Source organism: Hipposideros armiger, unplaced genomic scaffold (assembly GCF_001890085.2).
Source record: "Hipposideros armiger isolate ML-2016 unplaced genomic scaffold, ASM189008v1 scaffold_382, whole genome shotgun sequence".
NCBI classification, from domain to species: domain Eukaryota; kingdom Metazoa; phylum Chordata; class Mammalia; order Chiroptera; family Hipposideridae; genus Hipposideros; species Hipposideros armiger.
Window position 1 is genome coordinate 27,855 of NW_017731732.1, and position 15,643 is coordinate 43,497.

Here is a 15,643-nt window from a genome sequence, read left to right on the forward strand (position 1 = left end):
TTCCTCACCTTTTTCACCATGATGCTAAGGGAGTTAGGAGGGTCAGTTCAGGTTATAGGGCCCTTCCAGCTTTCAAAGTCAGTATATGCTAAGTGGGCTGCTATGATTATGGGCCTGATTTAATGATTTGTACAGCTTTTAAGACTACTTTCAAGACGTGTGATTTTCCTTTGAGTGGTACTTTTAAAAAATAAAGAGACTTAAGATTTCTACCTTTACTCCTTCTCATAGATAGCAATGAATAGGCGATAAACGACAGGCAAATTTATTCATAAAATCTTGAGTCCCTTGGATATATGTGGGGAATTTTTGTTTATTCGACACAAATACAAACGCGCAAATTTGGAAAAAAGCTGTCTTGGCCCTTGTTTTGGCTTACAGTGAACAGGTCAGTGTTTAAAAAGTGACCTCAGAGAATGTTCACTTCCAAGATTCTCGTGAATTCTTGTGTCCCTAGGGCTGCTTGTCAGCCTGCCACTCAGGGACCGGGCATGTGCATTTGGCTGAAATACAACAACTAAGTGTTCAAAGATATATTTTATAGACTTTTAAAAAAGAAACATTTACATAAACAATAAATGTGAAGACATCAAGGTTTAAGGTGAGCAGACCAGCATTTACAAAGCCATTTTTAGGGAGCATCATCTCTTATTTTCGAGAACGCTTGTATTCTAAGAGCAGTACAATTAGCCTGTTACGTAGGGTCTTAATCTTGTTAACATAGTGTTCTTGAAATACTTTCTTCAGCTTTTGCCTTAACATATCCAAAGATGGAAGATGTTGAGAGTCTGGTATATTCAACATGATGTGAAAAAATTCATTCCACATATCCAAATGAGGAAGCCTGGAGGAAAAAAAGCATAAAGGATAAAATGTAGCGTTCAACCAGGGCAAACCTGCTCCTGCATCTGACTTCCACAGGTTTGGAAAGCTGAATCTAACAACTTTCACCTACACACAACTAATGCATCAAGGTAGAAATGTTGAATCTATTATAAGAGAAATTAAAGATCTAATGAAATGTCCATATACATGTTGTTCCCAAAAAGCAGTTTAAGATTAAGTAGCCTTAATAATAGCTCTTCAGTGGAAAAACTGAATATTTTTTTAAAGAAAATTGATGTGCTGTGGCTAGCTGTACATGCTGTAATGCCAGGATCTGATCCTCTGGCTACCAGTTCTGATGAGCCTACTGTGAATGTGCTGGCACCAGGTGGACAGGCGATGCTGCCCAGAACAGAGCTCAGATTTAGAGTTCCAACTGCTGCACTATTTAAAGTAACCGCAAAACCTCCAGAACCTGGACAGGAGGTATGGGGAAAAGAAGAACATAAGTAAATTTGTGTTCCGGACAGGAAATTCAGCCCGTTGTTATTAGGCTTCTCTCTACACTAGTGATCAGAGACGGAAACCGTCTGACCATGCTCTGGTCCTTCCATTATGAGTGAGAGGAAGAATAAATGGTTGCTAAATTTGATGGCTCATAATGCAAAATTAAGCATAGTTGTTGTAAGTTTCCCTCTCAGGCCTGAATCTAACCTACTCATGTATAGACACTACATTTTAGAAAATTCCTACTGACTACTTGTTCTTGTCAGGGTATGTCAAAATCCAGTCAGCTGTACACTGGAAGAGTATACTTTTCTATGTATATTTTTATACTTCAAAAGCAGTTAAGAAAAAGTAAAAATAACATAATGAACAGCTTAAACATTATCAAGTTTATTCACACGACACTATTAAGAGAGCCATCTGTGTTGATAGGCAGTCCTAGTCCAGTCATTAGCTTCCACTGTGGTTTTACAGATGAGAAAAGTGTTAGAAACATGACCATCATACTGGGGTGGGACCTCAAATTCTACCCGGTGATGGATGGCTGCCTCACCTTATTACTTTATAATCCACAAAGCACTTTCACGTGCATTATTTCCTTTGCTTTTTGTAAGACACATCCAGGGAAAGTAGGGCCATTATTATTCCCATTTACACAGGGAAAAGACAAGCCAACACCGAAGGCTCAGGGAAGACAGGTGACGGGAGCGTACAGGACACCAACCACTCAGCCAGCTCCTGCTGCTTCTATGAGGCACTGGCCACCTGGCTGTCACCAATGGGAACAGAAGCAGTGAGGTTGTAGAACTTACTCACTGTACCCAGCACCCACGATTCTCATGTCGCCACACTTTCCAAGTTTTCCATGGAGTGGCAGAGATCCATTTCCCCCAGATGGAGCCCAACACTCTACCATATTTAGCCTCTTTTCACGACAGCACCAACACTGATACCCACCTTCTAAAGAGACCTTCTGGCTTCCAGACTCCACCTTCATTTTTCACTTTCATGTAAGAGCCGAAAAGCATGCAGTACACTGTTGCAGCAACTCCGAAATAATCAATCTATAAAAAAAATACACAGGCCTATCTAACATAGTAATTTACACAAGTGTATTAAGATGTCTAGCTCATGCAGCAAGTAAATAATCATAGGAGATAACTTTTAAACAATATCAAAAGCCCTATGTTCAACCATCCCACTAATGTGCACTACTGAGTGCCCGTCTAGGCTTTGCTGGAAGCTTCCACAGATTTCCCAACTGCCCCCTAAGGTGGCACCTTGGAAAGCTCGGTTCTCCTTGAGCTACTGTGTCCTTCCAAGTCCTTTGTTTTGTCACCCAGAGGCAAACACAACACTAACCCCTTCGGCACAGACAGCTTGGAAGGCCTCCCAACTCCTTCCCTGGGTCCCTGGCCGCTGCTCTCACTGCACTACAAGGCCTCTGCTGTGGGATGAGCTTGGACTGAATGCAACACTCGAGCACGGGCTCCATCCTGACAGGGCACCAGAGCAGCTCAAACTAACTAAATGCCCAAACTCATCTTGAAAATGTAGTAAGTGTCATAAAGGAAAGTGTTTTAAAATCTCTCAAGTTGTTCTATACCTGGTAGTTCCATGATTTGTTACTGAGCATCTCAGTACACTGGAAACCGGACGTTTCACACTTTCCTGTAAAAGTAGTCCCTTTCGGGAAAAGTTTCATATCTATACTCTGACCCAGGTCAATCAGTGCCAAGCCAGCAGATAAATCGTCATCTTTGCTGTCCTGTTCCAAGAATCTGTATTAAACATAAACAAGGGCCAGGCTGCATGAGCACACAAGTGCGTCTGCTGGGGAAATGGGAAGAAGGGACTTGTTACAAGTGCGATACTCGCCTGCCCCCGAGTATGAAGTTGTCTGGCTTAATGTCCCCGTGGATGATTTCACAGTTGTGGACTTGTTCCACCATGTGGAGCATGCTCACAGCAAAGGACAGCACCAGAGCCTGAGGCATCACCTTCTCAGGGGTGTTCTTGTAGAGGTTGATAGCATTCTAGAAACAATGGAAAGAGGGATCCTGAGTTGGCTGCACAGCCTCAGTGACATTCCAAGTCAAGAGCTCTGCCCCGCCTACCCTTCCAGTAAAAGTTCTGAACGTGCAAGGACAAGTCAAGAGTGCACCCTGCACCTACGTGCACACCATCAGCATAAACACACCTACCAGAAGTGTCCCATAGCTGTATAGGTCTCCCACCAGCATGCTGCCATCCTGGAAGAAGTGGGCAGAATAGAACTTGATAAACAGGTGCCGCACGCTGGGCTTCAGCCTCTCCATCAGCTGGGTCCCGATATAGAATTCCCAGGGGTTGGCGGGCTTCTGGACCTGCAAACCAGGCACATGACATTCACATCCAGTCTCACATTCTGGAAAATGGTGGCCAGAAAACAACTTCCATCCCAGTGAAGGATGAGGGGTGGGAAGTGGTGACAAGCTGCTGTGGTTCAGGACTTGCTTGCAACTTAATTCTAGAGACAAGGCAAGTCTTGGTCCTTGTAGGAGTTTTGTTTCTTAAGTGCTCACTACAGACCTAAACAAAACCACCACTGTCTTCAAATAGAAAGAAAAAAAGAGGCCAGCAAATTCCAGTTCTAAAATGCATTTCTATAGTGTACAAAACGCTGCTCAGATCATTTACCTTCAGAACAAACTTCTGTTTGCTGTCAGTGTCCTTCACATCTCCATGGGTAACTTCATAGACCTGGGCAAAAGCCCCTTCTCCAAGAAGGCGATCAATGTAGACCAGCAGAGAGCCTTAGGAGACAGATGTGTCGAGGTGAAAACTAAGGCTCAACACATTAGAATTCATCAAAATGAAGTATCTGTCAAATTTTCTTGGGGCTTAAATTGCTTTAACAAATACACATGGATATAGCTCCCTTAGGAGATGCTTTTCCCATCTTGCACGAAAGCTAAACAGATACCCACTGCAACCTAGCCCCCTTTTAAACAACATGATGGAGGAGCACAGGCCCCACCGTGGGCCAGGCCTGTCACTTAGCGACAGGAACCCCTTTCCTCACCACTGTGCTCCTACTTAAAGGAGCCACACCTGTGCTGCCTACATGGTAGGACCACTGTGATGTCAGAAACAACACCTAAAAAATCCCCTGCAATGTGCTAAACAAAGCGAACATGCCTTTGAAAAATTCAAGTGTTTTATATCAGAATCAAAAGAGCAAAGTATAATTGTACCAATATTTCTAATAGATAAACTTTTTAATTGAAGTAAACCTTGTATTTTAGAACAGTGTTCGATGTACAGAAAAGCTGCAGACAGAACAATGTCAGTTATGTTCTACACACAGTTGCCCTACAGCTCACTTTCACATAACCGTGGTTCACTTGTCACAAATAAAGGACTGACACTGCTATGTTACTCAGATGTCCCTTGTTTCCCCCTAATGTTCCAGAACATAGTCATCAAGTCTCTCAGCCTCCACTAGGCTGTGACAGTTTCTAACTTTCACCATGCAGCTGCCGACTGGAATGCTCCTGCGCACTGAAGTCATAAGGGAGTGTCTCGGAATGCTGAGGCCCGAGGGAATAATCTCGCTAAAGATTCCTTATCTGATGGTCTCGGAATGCTGAGTCCATCCATAGGGATCACACGGATGTGTCTGAATACAACTTGTGTTTGAACACAAGTTTCCGGTGAAGCAGTTGCCAGACACATTGAATCAACATACTGGGATAAGATATACAAATTTACTTCTTTGTGGAAGTGGAGAATAAAAGCTTTGCGCCTGCCAGATTTGGGGCTCAGTCCACAGAGGCTTGAGACCCCTGGCCCGCATTAACTCAATACTTGGCTCTTGTATTTCTTAACCATTCGACGTCCCTCCTTGAGCTCCCCAGCCCTTGTCACGTGGGACATTATATCTAGCGCCCAAGGTGGAGGCTCGAAGAGGGAAGGAAGACTCCGAGTCTAAGAAAGAAGATTTAATGGCGAGACGGTCTGGAAGGCACCGCGGCAACTACCGGATAAGGAGGTAGGAGGCAACTACCGGAGAATTTAACCAGGGTAAAGGGGAATTCACTAAAAAACTTTCGTATGAAAGAGTATGAATGTGTTAGTGGTTGACTATAGTTCCACGGCTTCAGCTACGGAACTTGATTGGGTCCCAATCTGCAGTTCCGCGGTCAAGTCATAAGGCAAAATTGTGATTTGACGCTCAACTGGGTCAACCAGACCCGGGGTTTACACAGGTATACCATAGCCAAGACGGACCTTAACGTCCCGCAAAGGGGCATGGCCAGAGGGGCATCTGAGTTAACTTTGAGTGAAACTCTTCCTTTCTTTCTTGTTACTAACATGGGAAACGCTGAGAGCCAAAATAGACCTTATATTTATCTATTCAAACAGTTTCTTAAAGCTGGGGGAGCTCGAATTTCAGGTCAGAAATTGGAAGAGCTTTTAAAGGTAACTGAAACTCATTGTTCCTGGTCCCCTAATTTAGGAATAATAGACTTGAAAACATGGAAGAAAATTGGTGATGAACTCCTGGAAGTACATCATACAGGCATTCTTCTCCCAGCAACAATTTGGATTACTTGGCAGTTAGTCTGGTCAGTTTTAGAGCCTTTACAAACTGACACGGAAGATGAAGGGGATGAGGAAAAGGAGGGAAGGTTTTTAGAAGCCTCTACTGTTATCCCGAAATCAGAATATCCAACTTTGGGAAATTGGCTGGAGGGTTAACAGTTCACCTTCAGTCCATCTGCCTCCGCCGCCAAGCCGCTGTCAGTTACAGCACGGGAGAGGGGACCACCCAGGCCACCGGAGGCAAGTGCTAACCCTTTTGTTCCCACCACTTGCAGCCCTCCCCCTCCTCTGAGAGGCCCACAGACGCAGCTTTCAGCAGTAGAAAGAGGCATGTGGCAGGCGTGTCTGGAGGGAGATTTGGATGCTTTAGCTTTTCCTGTTATACTTCATGAGTGTGTTGCTCCTGGAACAGACCCTCAAAAACCCAATGGAGTTTATAAATTTCAGTATAAGGCTTTTCCTTTTAAGATATTGAAAGAGTTAAAACTTGCTATAACTCAGTATGTTCCTACTTTGCCATTCCACTCCAGGCATAATCCGTAATTTGGATGATGGAAATCATTTAATTCCTATAGATTGGCGTAAATGGCTCAGACATGCCTTTCACCTACTCAATTTTTGCAATTCAAAACTTGGTGGACAGATGGAGCGGAAACCCAGAGTAGATACAACCAGGCCCATAACTTTGCTATTTCTCAGGATCAGCTCCTAGGGACGAGTAACTGGGAAAGCACTCAGAATCAGCTAACTATGGATGATCAGGCTATAGCTCAATTAAAAAGGATTTGCTTAATTGCATGGGTAAAAATCGAGACAGATGGTCAGGCTCCAAAGTCTCAAAAAATCCTTCAGGGTGCTACGGAACCGTATACAGAATTTGTAGCCCATTTACAAGATGCAATAAGGAAACAGGTAGCTAGTTTGCAAGCAGCTGAAATCATTCAACAAATCCTTGTCTTTGATAATGCTAATGATGACTGCAAAAAGGCTACTGGGCCCATGAAAGACTGATCTGTCAAGTTATATTCGTTTGTGTCACGGAGTGGGAAGGGAGCAGTTCAAAGCTGTAATGTTAGCTCAGGCAATGGCAGGAATAGAATTTGGACAGAATAAATTCCCTGGAAGTTGTTATAATTGTGGAAAATCCGGTCATACAAGAAAGAGTGCAGAAAGAAAAATAGAAACAGTTCCCACCCACCTAATACCTCTGCTCCTACGGAGCCCAGGCAACCTGGGCGGTGTCCCAAATGCCAAAAGGGAAATCACTGGGCTTTGGAATGCGGGTCAGTTTATCGTAGAAACGGCACTCTGCTTCAGGGAAACGGGAGAAGGGGCCAACCCTAGGCCCAGACAAGAACCGGGACATATATGGCACAGGAGATGCTTCAAAATTATCGGGCAGTGCCCCCTCTAGACTCAATGTCCAACAATTAAGTCCAGCCACAGAAGGGAGTGCTGCAGATGTCTGTTCAGCACAGAATCTTTTATTGCTCCCTGGAGAATCCCCGCTCCGTGTGTCCATGGGAATTTTTGGCCCAATCCCTCCTAATACTGTTGGACTTCTCCTTGGTCGTTCTAGTTTAACTTCCAAGGGAGTCACTGTTCATACTGGTATGACAGATTCTGATTCTGAGGGAGAAATTCAAGTTATAATGTCCTCTTCAGTTTCCTGGTCTGCTAAGAAGGGACAGCGAGTCGCGCAACTGCTCCTCCTTCCGTATATTCTCCGAGGAAAAAAAAGGGGACACAGAAAAGGGGAACCAGAGGACATGGAAGTACTGGTCAGGCAGGTGTTTTTCTAGCAGAAAAGATATCAGGAATTCGTCCTGTTTGTCAAATTGAAATCCAAGGCATAAAAATTGAAGGTCTTTTAGATACAGGGGCTGATGTTTCCATAATTAGTTCTCAAGAATGGCCAAAAAATTGGAAGGTACAGGAAACAAACATTAACATAGTGGGAGCTGGCAAAGCTTCAGGCTTACACCAGAGTGTCTGTATTCTTCCCTGACTTCCTAAGGGACAAAAAGGATTTTCACAACCCTATATTGCAGATATTCCAGTTAATATATAGGGAAGAGATTTGCACAATGGAAGGCAGAGATTTGGACACCCCCTGGACAATACAGTCCTCAAAGTAAAAAATTAATGAGTTATATGGGATCTCCGCTAGGAAGAAGTTTAGAAAAATTTAACCAGGGGATTACTCAACCCAATCAGCCTCTGTTTCAGCAAGGACAAGAGAGATTAGGTTATCGGACAGAGATGCAAGAGCCTTTTCTGTAGGGGCCACTGTTGCAGAGCTACAGACCCCTGTGGCTCTTAAATGGATAACAAGCCTCTCTGGATACAACAGTGGCCCCTCTCTCAAGAAAAATTAGAGGCTCTAAGAGAATTAGTACAGATTCAATTAGAACTAGATCATACAGAACCTTCTACAAGTCTCTGGAATTCTCTAGTATTTGTTATTAAGAAAAAATCAGGAAAATGGCAAATGCTCACTAATCTCCGAGCTGTCAATACCATCATCGAGCCCATGGGTGCTTTGCAGCCCGGACTTCCACAGCCTTCTATGATTCCAAAAAATTGGCCTCTGATAGTGGTTGATTTACAGGATTGTTTTTATACAATCCCTTTGCACCCCCAAGATTGTCCTAAATTTGTATTTTCTATTCCTTCAACTAATAATAAGGAACCTATGAAAAGGTATCAGTGGAAAGTGCTCCCCCAAGGAATGCTTAATAGTCCAACTCTATGGCAGCTTTTCATAGCTAGGGCTCTTAAGCCAGTGAGAACAAGTTTTCCAGATTGTTATATCATTCATTATATGGATGACATTCTCTGCATTGCATCCTCTATGGAGCAGTTGACAGCATGTTTTGAACTACTTAAAAAGCAGCTTGACTCAGGACTTTGCATTGCTCCAAATAAAATGCAAACCACCACACCGGTGCAGTCTTTGGGTGCTGTGGTAGATAGACAGTCTATCCAACCTCAAAAGGTTCAAATTAGAAGAGATCAAATTTCTACTCTAAATGATTTGCAAAAATTATTAGGGGACATCAATTGGTTGCATCCTACAGTGGGCATCCCTACATATGCCCTCAGTCATTTATTTGGTCTTTTGCGAGGAGCACTGCAGCTAAATAGCTCATGCACGCTGACTCCTCAGGCCAGTCAAGGATTAGATGTGGTAGAGCAACAAATACAAGCTCAAATTCAGCGCATCAACCCTGTGCAACCCTTACAGGTCTTAATTTTTCCCACTCCACATTCGCCTACAGTGGTAATTGTTCAACAGGATGACCTGGTAGAGTGGCTTTTTCTTCCTCATCATTTTGTTAAGTCATTCCCTACCTATGTGGAATTAATTTCTGAGCTCATATCACAAGCTTCGACCAGAGTCCTTCATCTCAATGGAAAAGAGCCTAATCAAATTGTGGTTTCTTTTAAGAAACAACAAATATCTCATTTAAATATGCATGCTGAGTCTTCACAAATTGCCATTAGTGACTTTTACGGGATTATTGACAATCATTATCTTAAGAATAAATTGTTTCAGTTTCTACAAAAAATTAATTGGATTTCACCTAAAAAACTTAGATTTCCTATTTCTCAGCGTCTAACAGTTTTCATGGATGGATCCAGCAATGGCAAAGCAGCAACTGTCAGTGAAAAGGGTCATCATCTTATACACACAAATTGCACTTTGTCTCAAAGGGCTGAGTTAGTAGCAGTGTTAACTGCTTTGCAAACATTTTCTGACCCTTTGAATACTGCTTCTGATTCTGCCTATGTAGTGCATACGGTGCAAAACATTGAAACCACATCTTTCTAATAATTCTCATCAGTCTCTCCAGCTGCTGTTTAACCAACTCCAGCAGGTTGTGAGAAACTGTCAGCACCTCTTCTTTATCATGCACATTCGTGCACATACTACCCTGCTGGGTCTGGTGACACAAGGCAATTCAATTGCTGATTCGTTAGTAACCAAGGCAACGCATTTTCATCTTTAACTCATACTAATGTGGGTGGTCTGCGTTCATGGTTCTCTATCACTAATAACCAAGCTTGTCATATAATACAGACGTGCCCTACTTGTCAGATTCTTAATGCTCCACAAGAACGTCCTAAAGGAGTTAACTCTCGAGGTTTAGTCACCAATGCTATCTGGCAAATGGATGTGACTCATGTCCCTTCATCTGGGTGGACGTCCATTGTTCATGTTACTGTGGATACTGCCTCTGGTTTTCTAGTCGCTAATGTTCTAGTCAGAACACTGCCCACTCCTGTCGTCATTTACTTGTTTGCTTTCCCACTATGGGCCTGCCTCGTTCTATCAAAACAGACAATGGCCCTGCTTATAAAAGCTCTAAATTTGCGCAATTCTGCGCTGTATGGCGAATTTCACACACCACTGGGATTCCTTATAATCCACAGGGTCAAGCCATTGTTGACCGTGCTAATTCCACCTTAAAAAAACAGTTACAAAAACAGAAAGGGGGAGATAAGCAAGGACACCCCCCCCCCAGATACAATTAGCAAAAACTATGTTTACTTTAAATTTTTTAAATTCCTCTGGTTCAAGTACTGAACCACACCTTGGGTGGACTGCAACATAAAGACATTTTAATAGTATGCATAGCCCGAAACCCTTGGAAAATGTTCCTATCTGGTGGAAAGATATCCAAACGAATCAATGGCATTTAGGAACCTTATTAACATGGGGATGAGGCTTTGCTTATATTTCTCCAGGTCCAGAGGAGCGGGCTTTGTGGGTCCCTGGCAGGTGTGTCAAACCTCACCATGAGTGATGGCTCGCAGAAGAGAAAATTTGCGCGGATAGCAGACACAGAACTTCCAGTGTTCCAGCTGTCCAGTCTATCGCTGACAACCACGCTGAAAACCACCCAGATCGGGCCACCCCCTGGAGGAAGCACTCCCAAGACGGAGAAAGCTCAACCTCCTACATGGGGGCAATTGAAAAAGCTGTCTCAGATGGCAGAAAAGAATTTGGATGAAAAAGGCATACCTAAAACTGACACCAACATGCTAGTGTCAATACTGGCAGTAATATCATTTGTAAGTTGTCTTTTGCCAAGCATTGTAGCAGATAATTTTAACTATTGGGGTTATTTGCCTAGTCCTCCTTTATTAACTCCCTTAACTTGGAGTAAAGGTCCTCCTATAATTTATATTAGTGATAGTTCTTGGTTTCCTGGACCTGAAGATCCTAGAGATCCGGAGTTACTAGGGGAGGAGGGTCTGAGTTTTTCTCTTTCTAATCATACGGCTTTAGGCTATTTTAAAAACACCTATTTGCATTGGTTCAAAAACCCCCGAGTCTCTCACTTTGTCACCAAGCCTGGGATGTTCCCAGAGAGAAAGGAAATAACTACTTTAAAATGTGACTGGAATATTTCTACTTATTGTGTAACTAACTCCCTTTTCTTACACACGTACTCCGTGGTCTAAAGTAAGAGCTCATCTCTTATATTTTAATCCTACCATTACTGTAGATATCCAACAACTACAGCAGGAGGTGGATTTGATGACGTATGCTCACTTATCACTCCTGCCTGGAGATGAAATGCTTTCTGCCACTGTGGAAGAGCTTTCGACTTTAAACCCCCTCCCTTGGGTAAAAACCCTTGGAGGAGGACTTGTGGGCGCATTTCTCATCTTATTGATTTTACTATTTCTATTTTACCTAGTCATCTGCCATGGACAACATACGCTCAGACGGGAAATAATCAGGAAACCACCTAGTCTGTGTTCCTCCTATTGCTAAAATCAAAAAGGGGGAGATGTCACCTCGCAGCTGCGGACTGGAATGCTCCTGCGCACTGATCCTTTGAAGTCATAAGGGAGTGCCTCGGAATGCTGAGACCCGAGGGAATTATCTTGGTAAAGATTCTTTATCTGATGGTCTAGGAATGCTGAGTCCATCCATAGAGATGGTACATATGTGTGAAAACACAAGTTTCAGTGAAGCAGTTGCCAGACACATCGAATCAACATACTGGGATGAGATATCCAAATTTACTTCTTTGTGGCAGCGGAGAATAAAAAGCTTTGCGCCTGCCAGATTCGGGGCTCAGTCCACAGAGACTTGAGACCCCTGGCCCACATTAACTCAATACTTGGCTCTTGTATTTCTTAACCCTTCGCCGTCCCTCCTTGACGGCGGGAGGGACATGATATCTAACCTCTTGTTTTTGACAACCACCACGGTTCCAAGGAGTATTGTTCAGGTAGGCTATAGACTGTCCCTCAAACTGGATTTGTCTTGTTATTTTTCAGTAACACCGGGGTTATTGGTTTGGGGAGAAAGACCACAGAGGTGAAGTTGTAATACATTTTAAAATTAATTTTTAAAAAAGAATTCACATATGCAAAACCAAATACAAAAAGTAGACTTCTGGTTTCTCATCTGGCATATATGGATCATGGAAGTCAGTACTCTACACTCACAATGAGAAAAAAGTGGAAAATAGGGAAAATCAACAACTCTTCTTAGATCCATTAGAGAACTGAGGTCACAGGGCAAACTGCTGCCCCCAAACTGAGGAGACAGACAGGTGGACAGAGAGAGGCAGAACTTGCCAGAGCAGAGGTCCAGTAGGAGGAACCCCAGTACCAGGCGGATTATGATAGAAAGAATTGCCATATCAGACTGTGTTTAAGGGCATGTCTCTAGGGAAACACAATGATAACAAGTGAGAGAGAAATAAGGACACAAAGGGAAACTTGAGCTCTGATATGTATCCCACAGTGACAGCTAACAGTAAACAGCCTAACCCCAAGCAGGTAAGCACAAGCCTTCCACAAAGGCCCATTTATCTCAGTTGCTCTGACCCAGCACACCAGGGTTGGCTTCTTAGAAAGCCTATAAGGCACACTTAAAGGCAAACACAGCTTGAAGAGACTGTGAGCATCAGAACCAGACAGGGATATAACAAAAGTTCTGACATTATCAGACAAGGAATGAAAAAGAATAATGATTAACATGCTAGGGGCTCTAATGAAAAAAGTACAATGCGCAAGGACAGATGGGTCATGTAAACAGACAGAAAAACTCGGAGAAAGAATCCAAAGGAAATGCTATCTGGAAAACACTAAGAGAAAGGAAGACTGGCTCATTAACACAGCCGAGGAAAGGATCTCTGAGCCTGAGACTCCCAAAACTGAAATGTAAAGAGAAAAAACATGTTCCAGAACTGTGGGGCAATTACAAAAGGTGTAACATGTATAATGAAAATATTGGGAGGAATAAAAAGAGAAAGATACAGAAGAATATTTGGAGTAATAATGGTTGAGAAATTTCCAAAATTAGTAACAGACACTAAGCCAGAGATCCAGGAATCTCATAATACCAAGTAAGAGAAGTACCAAAACCTACACCTCACCCTGTGACCATGTGATATTCAAACTGCAGGAAATGAGATGAGGAGAAAATACCGAAAGAAGACACGATAAAACCACCTGCCAGGACAAGAGTCATAGGACCCCTCTTCAGAGAGCATGGTAAGCATGGAAGGAAAGACTACCCACCAAGGATTCTGCGTCCACAGGCAATCCCTCAAAGGTAAGGAGGAAATAAAGACTTTCTGAGACAAACAAACATTGAGGCAATCTGTCACCAGTAAACCTGCCTTGCAAGAAATGTTAAAAAAAAGTTCCTCAGAGAGAAGTCTGATGAGATAGGTCAGAAACTCAGATCAGAAAAGTGTAGAAGGGACAAAAATAAAATCTCCTATGTATTCAGCTTATTGATTAGTGAAATGAATGACAGTCATATCACTCTGTCTATGACAGGACAGAGGAACACTGATATTCTGTTATCAGTACACACATTACCTGTGAAGTGGTATCATGTTATTGGAAGGTGAACTTGGATTAGCTGTAAATAAGTATTGCAAATGCTAGGGAACAACTAAAAAAAGTAAAAAAAAAAAAAAAAAGGTATAATTGATACGCTATGAGAAGAGAGAAGATGAAATCACATAAAATCTCAACTACAACCAGAGAAGGCAGAGAATGGAAGACAAAAAAGGATACAAAGAACAAGGGTAATGACTAGAAAACAGTAAACAAATGTAGACGATATTAATCCAACCATGTCAACAATCTATAGGCTAGATATACCAATGAGAACAGAGACTGTCACAGTAGATAAAAACCCAAGACCCGACTATATGTTGTCTACAAGAAACACATCTTAAATATAAAGATATAGATAAAAAGTAAAGTGATGGAGAAAGATATGCCATGCTAATACTAATGAACAGAAAGCTGGAGTAGCTATGTTAATTTCAGATAGAGCAGGCTTCAGAGCAAGGAAAATTGTCAGGGATAAAAAGAGGTGTAAAATGAAGATAAAGCATCAATTCTCCAAGAAGACATAACAGTCCTTAATGTACACATGCCCAACAACACAGCATTAAAATGGTGAGACAAAAATTGACAGACCAACAAGAAGAACAGATGAATTCACTACTGTCGTTGGAGATTTCTATAGCCCTTTATCCGTAATGTGACAGATCCAACAGAATGGGATTTAACTGATGTTTATAGAATACCTCATCTAACAACAGCAGAACATACATTCTTTTCAAGCTCACATGGAACATTTACCAAGACAAACCACATTCTGGACCATAATACACACCTTTGCCAAATTAAAAAAAAAATTAATCCAAAGTCAGCAGAAAAAAGACATAACCAGAATTAGAGCAGAAATCAATGAAACTGAAAACAGAAAATCAGTAAAGAATATCAACAAACCCCAAAGCTGGTTGTTTGAAATGATAAATAAAGTCAACAAGCCCCTAACCAGGTTACCTAAGGAGAGAGAGAGAGAGAGAGAAAAAAAAGAGGACACATATTATTAATATCAGAAGTGAAACAGGGGGCATCACTACAGATCCTATGGACATTAAAAAGATAATAAAGAAATACTAGTACTAGGAGCAATTCTATGACCACAAATTTAATAACCTAGAGTAAATGGACCAATTCCTTGAAAGAAACCATCTGTCACAACTCACACAGGAAGAAATAGACAATCTGAATAGGCCTGTATCTAGTAAAGAAATTGAATCAGTAATTGACAGCCTTCCCAAAGAGAAAGCACGGATCCCAGATGGGTTCACTGATGAATTCTACATTTAGAATTCATTTACAATTCATCCTACATTTAGAAAACATTTAAGAAATTATACCCATTCTCTATAATCTCTTCCAAAGGATAACCCATTCTATGAGGTCAGCATCACCCTAATACCAAAACCAGACAAACACATTACAAGAAAAGAAAACTACAGCCCAGTATCTCTCATGAACATAGATGCAAAAATTCTCCACAAAATATTAGCAAATTGAATCCAAAAAAGTATAATATACCACAAACATGTGGGGTTTAATCCAGAGATGCAAGGCTGGTCCAACATTCAAAAACCACATCAACAGACTAAAAATAAAAATCACATGATCACATCAATAGATGCAGAAAAAGTATTTAACAAAATCCTAAAACCTATTCATGATAGCGACCCTCTGTGAACTAGGAAGAGAGGGGGCGTTGCCTCAACTCGATAAAGAGCCTCTACTAACACCTGCAGCTAACGTTACGCATAACGAGAAACTAGACAGATGTTTCCTTGCTAAGGTCAGGAACAAGGCAGGACGTTTCCTCTTGCCACTCCTATTCAACATCTACTGGAAG

General features: G+C 42.1%; 1 protein-coding gene across 1 annotated transcript in view; it reads right to left on the reverse strand.

Moving 5' to 3' along the window:
- Positions 1-518: 518 nt before the first annotated feature.
- Positions 519-15,643, reverse strand: part of BUB1 (BUB1 mitotic checkpoint serine/threonine kinase) — a 53,639-nt gene continuing 38,514 nt past the window's right edge. The window contains exons 20-25 of the mRNA XM_019662865.1: positions 4,012-4,127; positions 3,537-3,698; positions 3,211-3,368; positions 2,939-3,113; positions 2,290-2,396; positions 519-844 (exon numbers count right to left, since the gene is read on the reverse strand). Coding sequence (XP_019518410.1) covers positions 649-844; positions 2,290-2,396; positions 2,939-3,113; positions 3,211-3,368; positions 3,537-3,698; positions 4,012-4,127 — 914 coding nt within the window. The 3' untranslated portion in view covers positions 519-648. The remainder of the gene's footprint in view (positions 845-2,289; positions 2,397-2,938; positions 3,114-3,210; positions 3,369-3,536; positions 3,699-4,011; positions 4,128-15,643) is intronic.